Source organism: Crocodylus porosus, unplaced genomic scaffold (assembly GCF_001723895.1).
Source record: "Crocodylus porosus isolate Cpor-Errol unplaced genomic scaffold, CroPor_comp1, whole genome shotgun sequence".
Taxonomy (NCBI): Eukaryota; Metazoa; Chordata; order Crocodylia; family Crocodylidae; genus Crocodylus; species Crocodylus porosus.
Genome location: NW_017728950.1, coordinates 61352728 through 61369395, shown reverse-complemented (window position 1 = coordinate 61369395; position 16668 = coordinate 61352728). Strand labels below are relative to the sequence as shown.

Sequence of the window (16668 nt, the reverse complement as noted above, 5' to 3'; positions counted from 1 at the left end):
TATAGGTTTTATAGTTGGTCTAATAAAAGGTATCATTTCTGAACCAAGGGTTCTAGAGTTTTGCATTTCTTTTGGTCTCAGACCAACACGGCTACCAAATACATCCCTTGTCCAGGCTTATGTTTTTGGTGCTTAAGTCCACATTTCTAATTCTATGGCCCCGTTACTGAGTCTTGAGTACCTCCCAATCTTTTCTTATCCTTCTGACCTCCTGTTATAAATGGGGAAGTGAGGTGCAAAGGTAGTGTCTTGGCCAGTTGTATAGGATGCCGAAGCCCAAGGAGGAATTGGCACTTGGTTTCCCAAGAACCACCTGCAAATTTTACCCTTTGAAGACTAGTCCAGGAATAGGGAGCTTTTCCTGATTTAGAGCCCTTCCTTTGAGCAGGCTTACTTCTGAAATGGTCCTGATCTCTTTACTGGAAACTCTTTTTTGAATAAAGTTGTACCCAGTGTGAGCCAGGGTGTTGGAATCTGACACTGACTATAGGTATCTTAATTTCTCCCTGTTTCCTTACATGTCTGTATGTTACCCTAAACAGTTACTTTTCCATTTCATATTTTTACCTTTCACATAAATGGCAAGTATAATGTTCCCACTTCTTATTAGTAGTTACAAGTGTATGTAAAAACAGCACTAAAGAGGCATGTGAGATCTTCAGTTATTTCCCTCCCAAGTTTCCTTTAGTACTCACAGCATAACATTGTCCAAGGGGGAAATTATGAGCAGTGTGCAATGTAGTGGGTTTCATTTCTTTAACTCGATGCAAGTTTTACACGTCTTTAGTTTCATGACTCTCCCTCTGATATTTTAAGTGTCAGTTCATTACAATAATAGAAATGGGGATAAAAGCAGATATGTGTGGGACCGGCATAAATTTGGTTTACAGGAAGATCTCTCTTAATTGTGGTACAGTTTAGAGCTATTTGCACAAAGGTCATCAGTGGAACCATTAAGCAGAGAGGTACTTTGTCCAAAGTATTAAACAAGTTTCCAGTAAATGAACAAATTAAAGAGAGAGTTTTTTCTCTTTCTGAGATACTTTCAGAATATAAGTATAAATCTCCTTAAACCATTGTCATAGCATTTGAGCACCTTGCCATCTTTAATATGAAATGTTTAAAGGAAAGCTATGCTATATTATCTCCCTCAGAATTTACAATACTTATTTTCATGCATGTATACATGAAATATTAAAATTAAATATATATGCTTATGCATAGAGAGAGCTATATTTTTATTCATTTTTATCTATTCTTGTATTTATTTATAAAGTTTGTGTATGTGATATGTTATAGCAGTTCACCATACATAGCATAAATGAAGAAACCAATTCTTTTTAATTTCCTCAAGGCTAGCAAAAAGTTCACTGAATGTGAGCCATAACCGCATTGTCAGAACCAGTATACATTTTATTTAAAATGTACTAAATGTTTGTCTGAGGCCAAGGTTTCTTACTATAAAGTTACTATAAAATTCTGACTACCTTTAGTTAGTAAGTATTACAGGAAGATACAGTGGTCTTAGAACAAAGAATACATTTATTTTTAACGAAATGTGTATTTCAATAGTGGAAGCTTGTGAAGTATTTGGAAGCAATGCAAAGTTGATGTGCTAAGTGTGGTGGCTCAGCAAGTCATATTTCTGCATTTTAGCATCCGGAATGTATTTGTATAGGTTTGTTTGGTTATTTGTCAGTTGTTATTCTCTGCTGATTGAAAGTTAGTGAAAATCTAACCTCAAAAAGGCAAAAATGTAGAAAGAGCCAACAGGACATTTTCTTTGCCTAGTCCCACCTGCACACCATTTACAGGGTGGCAGGGAAACTGGTGCTCAGATGAGTTGCACAAAATAAACAAATATTCTTCCCGGCAAGAAATCCAAGCGATCTTGCCGGGACTTTGGGGTAGGTGAGTTGGTGTATGCCATCCAGTTCAGTTCAGCAGGAAAAGAGGTTTCCAACTGACATCCAGGCAGAGACAAATGTTATTATTAAGATTCGGCCAGCTTTGCTATATATTATTTTCTAAATATTTACTAAGTTTAAATAGGGTCACAGGGCTCTAGTGCCAACAAGGAGCTAATCTATCCCTAGTTAATTTACATTATCAAAATCCACTTTTGTTGATCTTGTGAGATGCATGTGTATCCTTCCTGCCCCACTCCCCAACAGACATACACACACATAATGTATTGGATGTTTTAGTAATCATTAGCTTACATATCTAGTTAAGAGTGAGGATTATATAGGGAAGTGGGTTGTGGCAGTATCCTGATGTTCTTGAAGTCGGTGTGTGTGTGCGCGTGTGTGTGAACTTTTGGCTCTTTTAAATATGCTTATCTTTTTAGAATTTAAATGTCTAGAATTTAAAAATAATTTTTAGCCAAATTTATAAAGGCAGGTATTAACAAATGTTATTTCAAAAAAGAAATGTAATAAAACCCTGAAAGTAATATTTTTTTTCAGGACAGAGGCCATATTTCCTTGATTTAGGAGATGCAATGTATTATGCTTTTTTATGTCTATTTGCTATGTTACACAGTGCCTTGTGCTAAATGGAAACAGCAGTAAATATATTTTGGAAACAAATATTTCTGAAATATATGTACTCGCATATCAGTTACCTGGTAATACTGGGCACCATAGCATGATCAGTTCATGTTCAAGTGCTTCCCCACAGGAAATTACTGTGGAATGGCTACAGTTGCAGTTGCTTCTTAACCTTCAGACTAGAGTCCGGCAGTCCTTTCACATGTGAAGCTTCCAGTGACTTCAACAGAAGCTGCACATGCAGCCTTTAGGATCAGAACCCTAAATAGGTGCATTGCAGCTGTGTGCTAGGCATGAGGCAGGGCAGGATTGAGAGTAGAAAGTCTTCTTCCATAGTAATTAATGGCTAGTCTACATATAGTTTCTTCGAACAAACTTATGTCAATTTAAAAATATTTATAGGGGTTTGGCTTGTTGGAGTATATTTACTCATGGAAACATTTTCTGTCCCCCACCTTCCCCTTTTACTACTATAGTGGGAATGACATGCTGAGAGCATGGAGGAAATGCACAGACATTGTTTCCTGAATGATATAACGGTACATACAACTATTACTTCTCATAGAGTGTCATAGAGCAAAATACGGTAAAGCCCTGGCCTGATATTGCTTTTTAATATCTGTTTTACAACCTTTAAAAATAGTCATACTCTTCTTGGGGTTTCCCCATATGCTGGATTTTTCTGAAGGAATGAGTAGGGGGGATGAAATCTCCACAATGGCTTTTCCATTGTTGAATTCCTTTTGAGTTATACTTTGTAGGGCATTGGTCCTCTGCAGAATGAATGATGCAGATCTCAGGAGCTTTAGGAAAGCTAGGAGGACTGATGATACTTAGCAAGCTGCAGCATGTGGGTCTCAGGCCTGGCTCTGGAGACCCAGAGTCTCTTGTTATGTCTGTTCATAGAACCCTGAAAAACGAGGCTTTCTCAGAGCAGATGAGCCTGTGTGCAAGATTGCATTGACAAGATTGATGCAAAGATTGATGACAAAACATAATATAGCTGCAACTCTGGGGGTATCCTTAAGCCAACTGAGGGTCATTGTGAATCCCAAGAATCTCCCCCCTTCCTGACAGTATACTCCCAAGGATATAACTTAGGCTCTGTTTCCTTATCTAGGGATGTAGGAAGGCAGAGGATGATACCTCTGCCCCTCTTCTGAGTGGATGAGAACTGCGTGTGCATCTCAGGTGTTGAGCTGGCTGATAAAACACTTAATCAGCACCCTGGCAAAATTAACTTTCCTTGTCCAGATGACTACTAGGGAAGACATGCTATGCAGTGTGCAGTGGGACACTCCTACTTGTTTATCTCAGATCTGTTTAAGTAGTTCATAGTTCTGAATTAATGCTTAGTAGTATACTTTTGCAGCTCCAGTGCATTTCACTGTCTCTGTGCTGCTTCCTGTTCTAAGAGGGCTGATAAGTGAGTTGGCCTGGTTAAAATGAGGCCTCAGAACAAAATGTTTTAGTGCTCTGCATAGTGTTTATTTAAAAAATGATAATGGGAATCAGATTCCATGCGCCTCACCCTGAGCAACAGCAATATGCTTAAAACACAGTCCCAATTAAATCCATGGAGCTCTGCAGAGAGTCGAGTTCTGTTCTGCAGGCCTGTCTACACGTGCCTGTTAATCTGCAGGAATAAGCTCTTGGCTTCCTCCTCTGCAGGATACAATGGCAAGCTTATAAATCACAGCCTAACTAGAGCCCCCAAAACCTATGGGACCAATCCTACCCCTCCCCACCACAGAGAGAGTGGGAATTGCATGGTCTACTGCCTGGGGGCGAGGACATTGATGTCAGAGAGCCAATGCAGGGGATCTAGATAGATTGCCATAGAAGAGTGCCACTAATGTAGTTTGGCTTGGTGGAGCTGACTTGACCTGCTGGGTCCCCTCTTCAACACTCAGTCCAGTCACTAAGGACAAGATTCAGTTCAAAAAATTACTTACAAAGAAGTTGAATCTAATATCCAGCAGCAGTTTAGTCTACTATACCCATTCTCTGGCTATGTATTGTAGAAAGACTATTTACAAGAAGGTGTAATTTGCACAGTGGACACCAACTGTCTCCATTAAAGAATTCTGCATCAGTTTGAGTACTAGTATTTTATCATGGCACGGCACGGCAGAAGAAGATGGGTTTAGGTACAGATTCATAAAGTTGGCATAACAAAAACCTTGGTGATTCTTACCTTTGCTAGATTCCTAGATTCCTGCTTCATTCGTGTAATGCATGTAAAGAGGTTTGCTCTAGCTGAATGGACTAATTCAACTGCCTTCTGCTTTACAGATGTGGGTGAGGAACGCTTGGGGGACACGAGCGGAACAGACAATGCTGAAACCTACAGTGACAAAGACACGGACCAAAGGAGTTCCCCAGATGCGACAAAAGTGAAAAACTGCTTCACTCCTGAAAGCCCTGAAACAGTGTCAGTAGATGAAGGAGGTTATGCAGTACAGAAAAACGGTGGCAGCACAGAGAGCAGGCCAGACAGTCCCAAATATCACGCAGAACAGAATCATCTCCTGATAGAAGGTCCATCGGGGACAGTTTCTCTGCCTTTCAGTTTGAAGGCCAACAGACCTCCACTTGAAGTGTTAAAAAAAATCTTCCCCAACCAAAAGCCGACTGTGCTTGAATTAATCTTGAAGGGCTGTGGGGGCGATCTGGTGAGTGCTGTTGAAGTCCTTTTGTCCAGCCGATCGTCAGTAGCCGGTGGGGACAGAACTTCTGCGGAATCTGATGGTCTTGTTTTGCCTTCCAATGGGCACATTTTTGAACACACACTGAGTTCATATCCTATTTCCTCTTCCAAGTGGTCTGTAGGATCAGCCTTTAGAGTTCCAGACACACTGAGATTTTCCACCGATTCTAGTAATGTTGTGCCAAATCCTTTGGCTGTACCTTTACAGCACCCTTTCCCACAACCACCCCGATACCCACTGATGTTGAGGAATACTTTGGCAAGAAACCAGTCCAGTCCTTTTCTACCTAATGATGTCACTTTGTGGAACACCATGACACTGCAGCAGCAGTACCAGCTGAGGTCCCAGTACGTCAGCCCTTTCTCTAGTAATTCTACCAGTGTCTTCCGAAGTTCGCCTGTCCTTCCTTCACGCTCATCAGAAGATCCTAGGATTTCAATCCCTGATGATGGATGTCCAATTGTGTCTAAACAACCTATTTATACAGAAGATGACTATGATGAAAGATCTGATTCTTCAGACTCTAGAATACTCAATACATCATCTTAGAATGACAGTCGATATGTGATAACTAAATGATATTTGCAAAGCAGCTGAACTACTGGGCATCAAGAAGAGGGAGGCATTCCCTATGAACTTCTTGCAATTAAATAAAAAAATGACTTTGCTTGGTATTGTACTTTAGCAATAAAGACATAACTTATTTAATTTCTTGCACTTCACTGGATAATGCCAAATAGCTATACTTTAGTGCTGAATGTTCATTACAAAGGAAGACTCTTATGCTAAGAATAGTTGTGGGACTATGGAACATTTATAATGGAATCTAAAACTGATGGTCTGCCTTGCTCCTTAACTCAGACAACTGGGAATGTTAAAATAGAATACTTGAATGCTGTTTTATAAGAGAGGATTCCTCAGGACACAAGAAATCAAACAAAAGTAGTTCAGTTGCAAATGGACTAAAACAGGGACCTTATATTCCTATGACAATAATCATCCGTGCATTCAAAAAGACTTACTGCACATGAGATTAGTGTGAACTGCTTCTGTGCTGTTTAAGCTTGGACACTTTTTAGAGACAAATAATATTAAGAATTATTCTTTTCACATGGATAGGTCAAAACGTGTAATGTCAGTGTAAAACCAATTACAGCTGTGAATTGCATGAAATGTATTGTGAAATGAACACAAGATTAAACATTGTCAGGTTAATGTAGCATGCTAAGGACTCTAGAAAAATAAACTAAGAAGATTATCTTGGTCTGTCATTCATACTTGGGAAAAGAACCTTTCTGAAGATAGAAGGCCAGATACTTTGCTGGCATAAATGTGTCTAGCTTCACCAATGCCAGGGGAAGTAGGCCATTTTGTACATGTGGAGGATCTCTCCCGCTATGTTGAAGCCAGTGAATGAATATGACAATGAATAAAAATCTATAAAGGTGTTGTGTCTTGAAGATATGTGTAATAGGGTTGTGAGGGCTCGGCAGAGTAAAACAGAGTTTGTTATTTTAGAGAGAAGCAGAAATAAAGGATGTTACTGCATAGCTCCTTTTTTTCCTCTGCTTGAGTGGCATGGAGGAGAGGTCATATGACAATAGAAGACATTAAAGCAACTTGTAACTTACAAATATTTATTGGTTTCAGATTCAAGAATGATTTATTGCACGTGTGCATGGTATTAATTCAGTCCCTTTCATGAGCATGGCAAAGCAGCACTAAGCACCATCTCCAATGCTATACTAATTAAAACACTATAGCAATTGCGCTTCTTTTAAAGTATGCTTTAGATTTCCAGCACAACTTTTAAGCCTTTCGCTAAAGACCACCTATGCTTGTCAGCTCATTGGTAGTACTGTAACCCATATTTCAGTGTAGGTAAAATATAATGGGGTGTTCATTATGTCCCCCATCAAAACAATTCCAGTGCTAGCACAGCAGGCCCTGAAGCTGAATGGATGCAGCTCTAATACAAATCAGACATATTAATATCAATTTTGTTGCAGATCAGTGGCACTTCTGTTCTATCCCATACTTTCATACTTGGCCATACCATGTTACAGGTTCACCTGAAATTTTTTTTTTTTTTTTACCATTTTCTTAACTGCCAGTGAACTGAAAAATCAGTTATTTACACAACTCTATTTTAGGCCAGCAGAGTGAGAGAATATCACTGTTTATACTTACCGTGTAGCAAGAATTCCAGATGTATCAGAATGATTTACCTCTCCTCCTTCCTGAACAGGGGGAGGGTCATTTCTTACCTTTGGCCTAACACTAAAAATAGTTGCTCAGATTCTTAGATGGAAGGACCTGCTCATTCCCATTTCACTCTCAGTGTAAACCAGACATAACTCCTTCAGTTGACAATGCTATTACACTACTGGTATTTTAAAAAGCACTCTAGGAGTGGAATTAGGCCCAGAGGAGGGATTTTAGCTCATTCTTTTCACTGTCTCTGCATTTATTTTCTGGCATGACTGACAAAAGCCAACCCTCTGTTTTTCTTTTATTCTCTAAAAGTTAGTAATTGTGAAAATCAGGGTGTCATAGTACTGATAAGAACCTGACAAAGAAAGCCCGCACCGTACAAATTTCCCCACATAGCTCTGCCAATGCATATCTGCAAATGCAACAGTGGTATTCACCCAGTCAGTCTCAGACCGCTCAATTCATTGCGTGACCAAGAAGGAAGGGCCAGGACCAGAAAAGATCCTAGCAGTTGTGCAACATTGTGGGGAGACCTTTTAGTGTGGACAATGGATCCCTATGGATTGCTGCTACTATAATAATTTCACTCTTGAATTAAGTCACATTTGAATCCAGCTTTCCACAGGCTGAGCTCTAACAGGATAATGCTGGCTGCCATCTGTTTCTGCAGCTTCAGTGATTTGTCACAGCAGTATTGTGAGTCAACAGTTTTCTCCCCATTTCAGTAGCTTTTTCTTCACAGTTGTGATAAATTATATTTACACTAAGTGGCTCTGTTCCTATTAAAATCAATAGGGATATGTGTGCTATTGGATTAAATGGAAACAGATGAGACATAGATGGTCTTATTTCTTGGTAGAATTGTTGCTCGTGACTAGTTAAATTGCTTCAGGTATGATAGTTATCTCTGTAGGTACATTGGCATTTTCCAACTCCATCCTGTGGATTGATTTTGGATTTAGTAAACTTAACATTTCTAAACTGGAGCAAGTATTTCTGCTTTTGAAGACCAGAGCTGTATAAATAAAAACTAGGAGTAACCTAGGAGCTATTGACCAGCCACCCAAAAACAAAACTAAGAATGGAAAACCCCGTGCAAATCCAAGGGAAGATGTTTTTGACAGTAGGGTGGTGTGCAGTAGGGCGAAGTCTAGCAACCAGCTAGTGCTGTTGGGTTTTTAAATTACTGCTGTCATTGTTAACGTTCCATAATTTTATGTGGGGTGAAGGGAAAATGGTAGTAAAATACTCATTTCTCCTTTATGAGCCTGACCCAGCAACTTCCATTCACTTGATAACTCTAGAAATGAGAGGAAGTTTAATGGTTAATTAAGAATTTGGACCCCATGGGTTAATTCCTAATTCTGCTACAGGCTGCCCTTGTGACCCAAGGCATGTCACTTAATCAAATTTTCTACCTGTGAATATGAGGATACTAACTATGGTTCTTCATTCTATTAGTAACAATTAGTAACCATTGTGGAGTGCTTACAATCCAGCAGTGATTATCAAAGTAGGGAGAGGGAGGGAGGGAGGTTGGCTGCTACTTGGAGTCAGGAATGTTTGTGAACAAACCTCACAGAATTGATACAGCCCAGCCTTCTTTATTGGCTGTCTCAAATATGCTTGTGGTTCCTCCTGCAGGGACCTACACTTGCCCACGTTAGAGGTCTGAAGGGGCATCTCTAGAACATTTGTTGGGTGCATGGTAAACAGGCTCAGCTCACATTTGTGCTGACATATTTGAAAAATGAGTTTGATTCTCTCAGTATACTGTTTCAGTGATTCATTCTTTATGTGCATTTACTCAGCGGACATGAGTGGGGAAATAAGATTGATGCTAAATTTATATGTTAATTTTAATATTGAAGCTATCCTGTATTTGACGAATAAGATCAATTCTTCAATTTCATTTCTTATATGGTACTGCATATTGTCATTACTGGAAAATAAAATTATTTCTGAAAGCACACTACCCAAACTCCAATTCTAGTGGACATATAACTCTCTGAGGCATCATTCTTCTCTCTTCCTGATAATGAAGTCATTCAGTACAGTATTTAAACATTCTCAGAGTACAATTTTTGACTGGATGATAACAAAGAAAAATCTTTTCACTTTAAGTGGTAATTATTTGTTAATTTGTTCCAGGTGACATTTTGTAACGGTGAGCCCAGATGTGGTCCACAGTTCATTACCTCTCTGTGGGACTACGGCATATACAATTCAGAAATATCTTGGATTAAGATCCACTGTTGGTGTTATTAGAAATTAATGACAGTAATTTTCAAGTAGCTTTGGTGGTTGGTAGCTATTGTCACTGCTTATAGTCTGACCCTGAAGGGCTTATGGCTTGATTTTTGACTCCATTGGGAATGCTCAGGACTTGTCAATATCCAGCCCTTAGATTGCTGCCAGCTAAATGAATGTTTAGAGAAATGTGTACTCTGTAGAAAGCATCCTGCAATCCAAAACCAGGCTGTACTGAACCTGCTGCAGAGAGTCTACCTACAACTCCTTGCTGATGTGATCATCTGCAATTTCCCTCTGAAGTGGGAGGGAACAGTAAGTATTTGGTACTTCATAGGACTTGGGCTGTTATATTTTCTTCTTTTTTATATTAGGGGGGCACTAGACTGCTCTCTAGTGAATTGAGCAAAGGTCTCAGAGGCATAGCATCTTGCACTTGAAACCTTGTTCTGCCAGTTGACTTGGTGTGTGACCTGGGAAAATCATTTCACTGCCTGCCTCAGCTTCCTTCTTTGTAAAATAGGGAGCACATTCCCTCCCACTTCATAGGAACGTTATGAGGAGTGAGTCATAAAGAGTTTTGCAAATGTAAAGTGCCTTGTAATCCAATCTTATTAGATTGGCCTTGAATTTCCACAAACATGACTTGGAATCATTTCCTTTCCATACCTTTTAAATATTGTATATATAGCAAAGGATCCTCTGTTCAGCAGAGGAACTTAAAGCAGAATTCCCAGCTTCAAGCATTCCAGTCATGAGACAGCCTTCCTCTTTCCTCCTGCCTCAACATAATGAAATTGGCTAGAAACCATGCGATTTTTTTTTTTTCCAGTTGTCCTCATTCGCCTTCTGGGTTATGAGCCTATAGGCTTCGGGTCTTCAAACTCTTTTCTTCAACAGTGAAAGCTCAGGCTCTCAAATGATGACCTGATTCCACAGGATAGCACTTTCATTTTAGTTAGAGAATTGCAATGGACTCACAAGACTTATGATAAACTTGTACCATTTGACTCCTTTCTCTTTTCCTTTACAAAGGTGATAAAGAAGGAAATAATAAAATGAGGACCCCTGCCCCAAGTAGAGGTTCAGCAATAGCGCCAAGATCCCTTCCTTCTCCCAAGTTTATAAGCAAAGGGGCTTCTTTTTCCAGGTACTGCAGTGTTTGAAAGAAGGTCTGGGAGAAGCAGTTCTATTCAGGGTGGTTTGCTCTGAAACAGGTACATGGAGGAACTGATGTTTCTCCCAGCAGTAGGAATTTTCAGTTCATGGTCGCAGCCCTCTCTCATCCCCCAGGAAAGAGGATATTTTGCTAATGAGGGCAGGGAAGTCTGTGGGAAGATGGCTTCTGAGAAAATACTGCTGAGTCAAGGAAGATAATTATTTCAGAGGTCTGTGTTTGGAGATGCTCCCACTCTTGTCTCTGAAAATGACTAAAACTTCTCTACCCTAAAACGAATAGTAACTGGGAATAGTTTTCCATCCATTGACTCCTCTGTGAAATCCTATGAAATATGAATGTTCATTTCTACCCAGGAGAAATTTTACAATCTTTTCTCCAATGCCTGATGATGGGGGTTTGGGCCCGAAAGCTTGCAATTAAAAAAATTTTTTTGCAAAAATCTTATTGGTCTAATAAAAGATTTTATCTCTACTACAAGTCCTGATTGCCTTAATCATTGCACATTTAGTTTAGTACTTCTAATAAGAGGTACTAACTGATCATGCAGTAACTAGAGTTACTGTGCAGTAGTGCCAGTGCATGGTTTTTTAGGGATACTTATTGTGGATTGGCCTTATAACACTGCTCAGTAGGTGGTTAGCTTGTTTAATAACCATTATGCTGCTGCGCAGTGTTATTAGACTAATGCACAGTAAGCTTCTTGTGTAAATGTGTCCATACACTTGTTCCCCTGTGTGACTTGGAGGTGTATGCTATCTAGGCCTGGTGAAATCAGTGAAAAACTTTCCATTGATCTTAGTAGACTTTTGAATAGGCCCATAGCAAATGTACTAACAGCAATAGAAAAACACCTTCCTTACCTAAGGCCTTGCTTACATTTTGCATTTCAAGGAGGTTTGCAAAGAGGGCTAATTAGTGCTGTCTCTTGGAACATCTGGACAATCAATGTTCAGTCAAGGGCTCCAAAAGGAAAAGGAAAAGATTTGTTGTTTAGCAAGGGCAAAGTAGGTCTGGACTGTTTCTCTATTTTAGAACTAGAAAAGTAACTGACTTCATGGAAACATCAGCTACTTCTTCAGACTAATATAAACACGTACTTGTAATGTCAGACCTGAGACATCTTTCATGTGTAGGGTTACATTAAAACCAACAGTTTGACAAGAGATGCACAGTCACACCCAGCAATGACCTGTATTGGGAAGGACTGTAACTCTGATTACTGAAATCAACAGTAAAACCTCAACTGACTTCAACAGGAGCAGAGCTGAGCTAGCTGTGAGATATGTATGTGTAACCTAAGGGTCATATGGATAGAAATAAGAGAAGAACTTAGTCTTGTATTTTTAATTTATTGTAAAGCCCTTCCTAGCTATTCATAATTAACTATGCAGAGTTAGAATGATTGATAGAAAATGGTAATAGTACTTTTTTAATTTTTAAAAAAGTGCATTTTGATTTTTTTTTTGGTCCAATAACAGCAACACAATTTTTTAAACATGCATGCTAATATTTCAAAGGGTTGGGTTTCCATTGTCTTCCACTTGCATTTCTCATTCATACCTTTATAAAGTGAGTATATATTAGTAATCTTCCCTAAACTGAGTAAGTGGAGAATGATGACTAGCAATAATCTTACATACCTTTTCCACCCATGTAACTGTTTATAGAAAGGTGAGAGTCAGTAGAATACAGTATAAATAAGTTCAGGGAGTGAAATCTTATGGGGCCAAACCTTGCACCATTGAAGCCAATGAAAATGTTACTGTTGGCTTTAGAGGGAACAGAGAGAGTCATAGCCTGAGACATTAGGCAGTGTTTCCCTACATGCAGGGGCGTGTGGTTGCCATGGCAAAAATAGCAGTCACACAAATTTGTGCCACTGCTTTTTGCCACTGTGCATGCCCCTGCACATGGAGGGGGGAGGCAAATTGTGCTGGCCACCTGTGCTGGCCCTAGCACTCTTACCTGGGGTCCTGGGGTAGCATCTTGATTGCAAAACACCACTTAATCTTGGTGTTCTGGATTCCTGACTCCTACTCCCCCAGGAACACTAGCTGTTCTAAGGATTTACTTGGCATATAGGCACAGAGGAGGCACGCCTGCATGTTCATCAATGCACTGTATTTACAGTGCATTAAGTTTCATATCTGTAATAACAGGTAATTGACACTACTGCGCATTAGTGCAGATGAACACTTTTTGTGTGATGTTTAATGCCCATTGGATTAATCTACTACACATTCATGTATTTAGCACAGTTTTTGCCAGCCACACAAATGCGCACTAGAATTAGTCCAATGGGCATTAAGTGTCTTGTGTAGATGTGCCCACAAGCTCTTAGAGTTACTTCCAAGATGATTTTAAAACCATAAATCCCTGCAAACATCCTGCTGAATTATTTTAATTCCTGTGGCTGCTGATTTGCCCATCACAACTGGCTGCAGTTGGAACAACTTCTCCCTTTCTCTGGTGTGCAATAGTTGTTCTGTTAAGCTGGGGAGAGGCAATGCAACTGTGCTCTTGGGATGTAGCAAGAGATAGCACAACCCTTTAAATATCTCTATTATTTAATCTGATTTGTTTTTTAAATCTAATTTATAGAGCAGTTTATTGAACCCACTTTTAGGTTACGAAACACATTACTGTGCATAGTTACTGGAACCTACTTTCAATTAAATGCTAACTGATTAAATTTTGCCACTTCAGGGAACTTTAATTGTAAACAAAAATCACTAGTGCTAAAGATCTGCTTTCTGACTCAAATACCAGCTCTTTAGCTCAAAATTTGGCCAAGTATATGCTTGGCTGGACATAAACTATCTATTCAAGATGTTCGAGAGCTGTCTGGAAAACATTTTTTTTTTTCTTCCAACTGTCTGGAATTTCGGCTATCTTTGACTGTTACTACTGGCTACTGAAAGTAAGGCAAGAATTTCCTACAGTGATATCTTTTATTGGACCAACTATGTAGTTGGAGTACAGTTAGACAAGCATGAAACCTGACAAAGAATGTCTTGCATTCAAAAGTTTGTCTAACTTTATCCCAACGGCATAGTTGGTCCAATAAAAAAAGGTCACCCTAAAAAATCCTTGCCTTTCTGAAAACTTTAGGGACATACTTTTGAAAAATTGCCATTTAGTCAAATTTAGCAAAGAAAGAAGTTGTCATAAATGGCTATAACATGCATTAGTCAAACACATGGCTAAAGTACATTTCACTTTGTATAGATTATATAAACTTGATGCATACATCAAAGACATAGCCTTATCTTCGTTGCAAGTGAGGTTCAGCAGAAATCTGAATGGATTTATAAATGCCAAAGAGCTATTTCATTTGAAAAGGTAACAGGACAGAAAAGAAAGTCAAGACCTTTATTTTCCAAGTCTACATGTCTGTTCTTTAGACAATGGCTCCATCTAGTGTCTGTGTAATTGCAACACTGATCTCTGGTACTGTAGTCATTGTGACAGAATTATATAACCCTAATCTCCTTATCTTTTGCCAATGAAAAAATGTTGGACATAATTTTAAGGTGATTGCCTCATCTGTGTAAACGATCCCCCTGGTCCTAACACACAACAATTGCTTACATCTCACTACAGAAACATTATTTATTTTTTAGATGAGAGTCCCATAGATCAGATTCATCCAGCTGCCAGGGCCAGCACCTGGCAGAGAGGAAGGGGCTCTGTGTTAGAGTTAAGGATGCAAGTGGGAGGCTTCACAGTAGTAAGGTAAATGGTGGGGCTTGTAGGTCAACTCCATGTATCCTTCAGATTATGGCTGCTTGCCTTGGGCTAAATTAGGGTTGACATTAGGGTCACAACTATATTTATATTCTCTACTGGAGCTACACCAGAGATGGATTTAGCCCTAGATGTTATCAAATTATATTAAGGGAAAAACACAAGAAGGAAAATGTGAAAGGAAATTGTTTCTAGAGTTCCATGTTGCTTTTCTGCAGAGAGATACTATCTGAAGAAGACTGACCTTGTCGCACCCAGGGCATTGGTGGTTCAGAGCAATGCTAAGATCAAGGTTAACTTTGGGAGTCTGAGATGCAATCAAATCCACAATACGATCCAATGGCCAGTAGTGGAACACCCTGCCAGATTTAGGGAACTGGGAACAAGGCTAGGCAGGAACCACGGGAGGCTAAGCATCAAGATCCAAAGTCAAGAAATGAGTGCTCAGGAACAAGATTGCAAACACAGTGAATGCATTTGTGTTGAACAGCCTGAACTGTGACTAAAGATGAGAAGAATTGTGAAGGTTCCCATAGGCACCTCTGAAGATCAAGCTACTTTTACTGAGGTGCCATAACATGGAATTTAAGTGACTAATTTTAGGTACTGTAAGAGTGATGTACCCATGATAGCCCAGTAATTACACAAGAGGCAAGAATATCTTATGGTGATATCTTTTATGAGATCAGCTATGTAGCTGGGATGACATTAGACAAGCGTGAGCCCTGATGAAGAATGTCTTGCATTTGAAAGCTTGTCTAACATTATCCCAACTACATAGCTGGTCCCATAAAAGATATCCCCCTAAGAAATCCTTGCTTCCTTTAGAGGCACACTTTTGAAAATGTTGGCCTAAAAGATATGCCCATATTTGGAGGTTATGTGGGGTCTTTGGGTATTTTAGACCTGTTAGTAATATTGTGGCATACACACTGCAAATTTCTCCGTATGCCTTTGCTGTGAGTTCTTCCAGACTTAACACTTAATCACTTAACAGACTGATTTTCTTTCTCCACTTGAAATTAAAATGACTTCCTTCATAATTTACTCTTCTACACAATTCTTTATTGAAGTTCAAATTCTTTCACAGCTTTCTTTAGACAACCAAAGCAATAGAAATCATGAATAAACCCTCTGGCCACCTAGTGCCAGACAGAGAGATGCAGTTTGATAGGAAAGTATACTACTGTCTTGAAGGAAGAACCTCCTCAAATATGAGACATAAATCTAGAAGGGTCTTTTGAAATGTTATAGCCTTTCTTTCCTTATGGGAAACTTCTGTTCAAAGAACATGTAACTAAAGTTACAGCTCATCTGGACCTTGTTATCCCTAACATATTAGATTGGATATTAGAATTACATGGGAGGCTGGAAGCTGCCAAAACCAACCATTGAATATCTCGATTATACAATATGCCCCTTCAAAAAATTTTTTTAAAACCTCTTCCAGGTGCACAGATGTATAGCTCTTCCCCCTCACACACACCTTTTTAAATTTAGTGGCTGGAAAATATTGGTGATTAATGAGAATCATAGAGTACTATCTTGGCCAGGCATCACTTTCAAGGTCTTTGTAGCAGGATAACCTGACCCCCTCCCCCCAGAAAAATGGAAATACCACTGATGATGTAGAGGGAAGATTGTGGTTGAAAGGGATAGACTGTTCAGACTAGGGCAGATTTTCCTTTGGGTGCAGACTGTCCACTATACTTTCTGCCTAAGCCAGTATATATCAAAGGGGAAATAGAGCTTTGCTAAGTTCCTAGGTCTGAGCCCGATAACCAGCTTTACATTAAAAGGCCATCAAAACCCAAGACACACGCACTGCTCAACATTCAGGATTTGAATTTGAATCTGAATATTGGGAAAATTCTAGTTCAGGTTCTTTGGAGTCAGCATTGATTTTGCAGCACTATAGTGAAAAGAGCGAGCTCGGATGGATGTAAGACCAGACCCCAATACAAGTTTCTGATCCAGTCCATCTGTTATAATACTTTCAGAACTTCCATCTACT

General features: G+C 39.4%; 1 protein-coding gene across 3 annotated transcripts in view; it reads left to right on the top strand.

The window, feature by feature from the left end:
• LOC109323477 (doublesex- and mab-3-related transcription factor 1) overlaps positions 1-6723 on the top strand; it is a 117804-nt gene extending 111081 nt beyond the window's left edge. For all 3 annotated transcript variants that reach the window (XM_019555058.1, XM_019555059.1, XM_019555060.1), the window contains one exon: positions 4848-6723. In XM_019555058.1, the coding sequence (XP_019410603.1) occupies positions 4848-5812 (965 nt within the window). In that variant the 3' untranslated portion in view covers positions 5813-6723. The remainder of the gene's footprint in view (positions 1-4847) is intronic.
• Positions 6724-16668: the final 9945 nt, after the last annotated feature.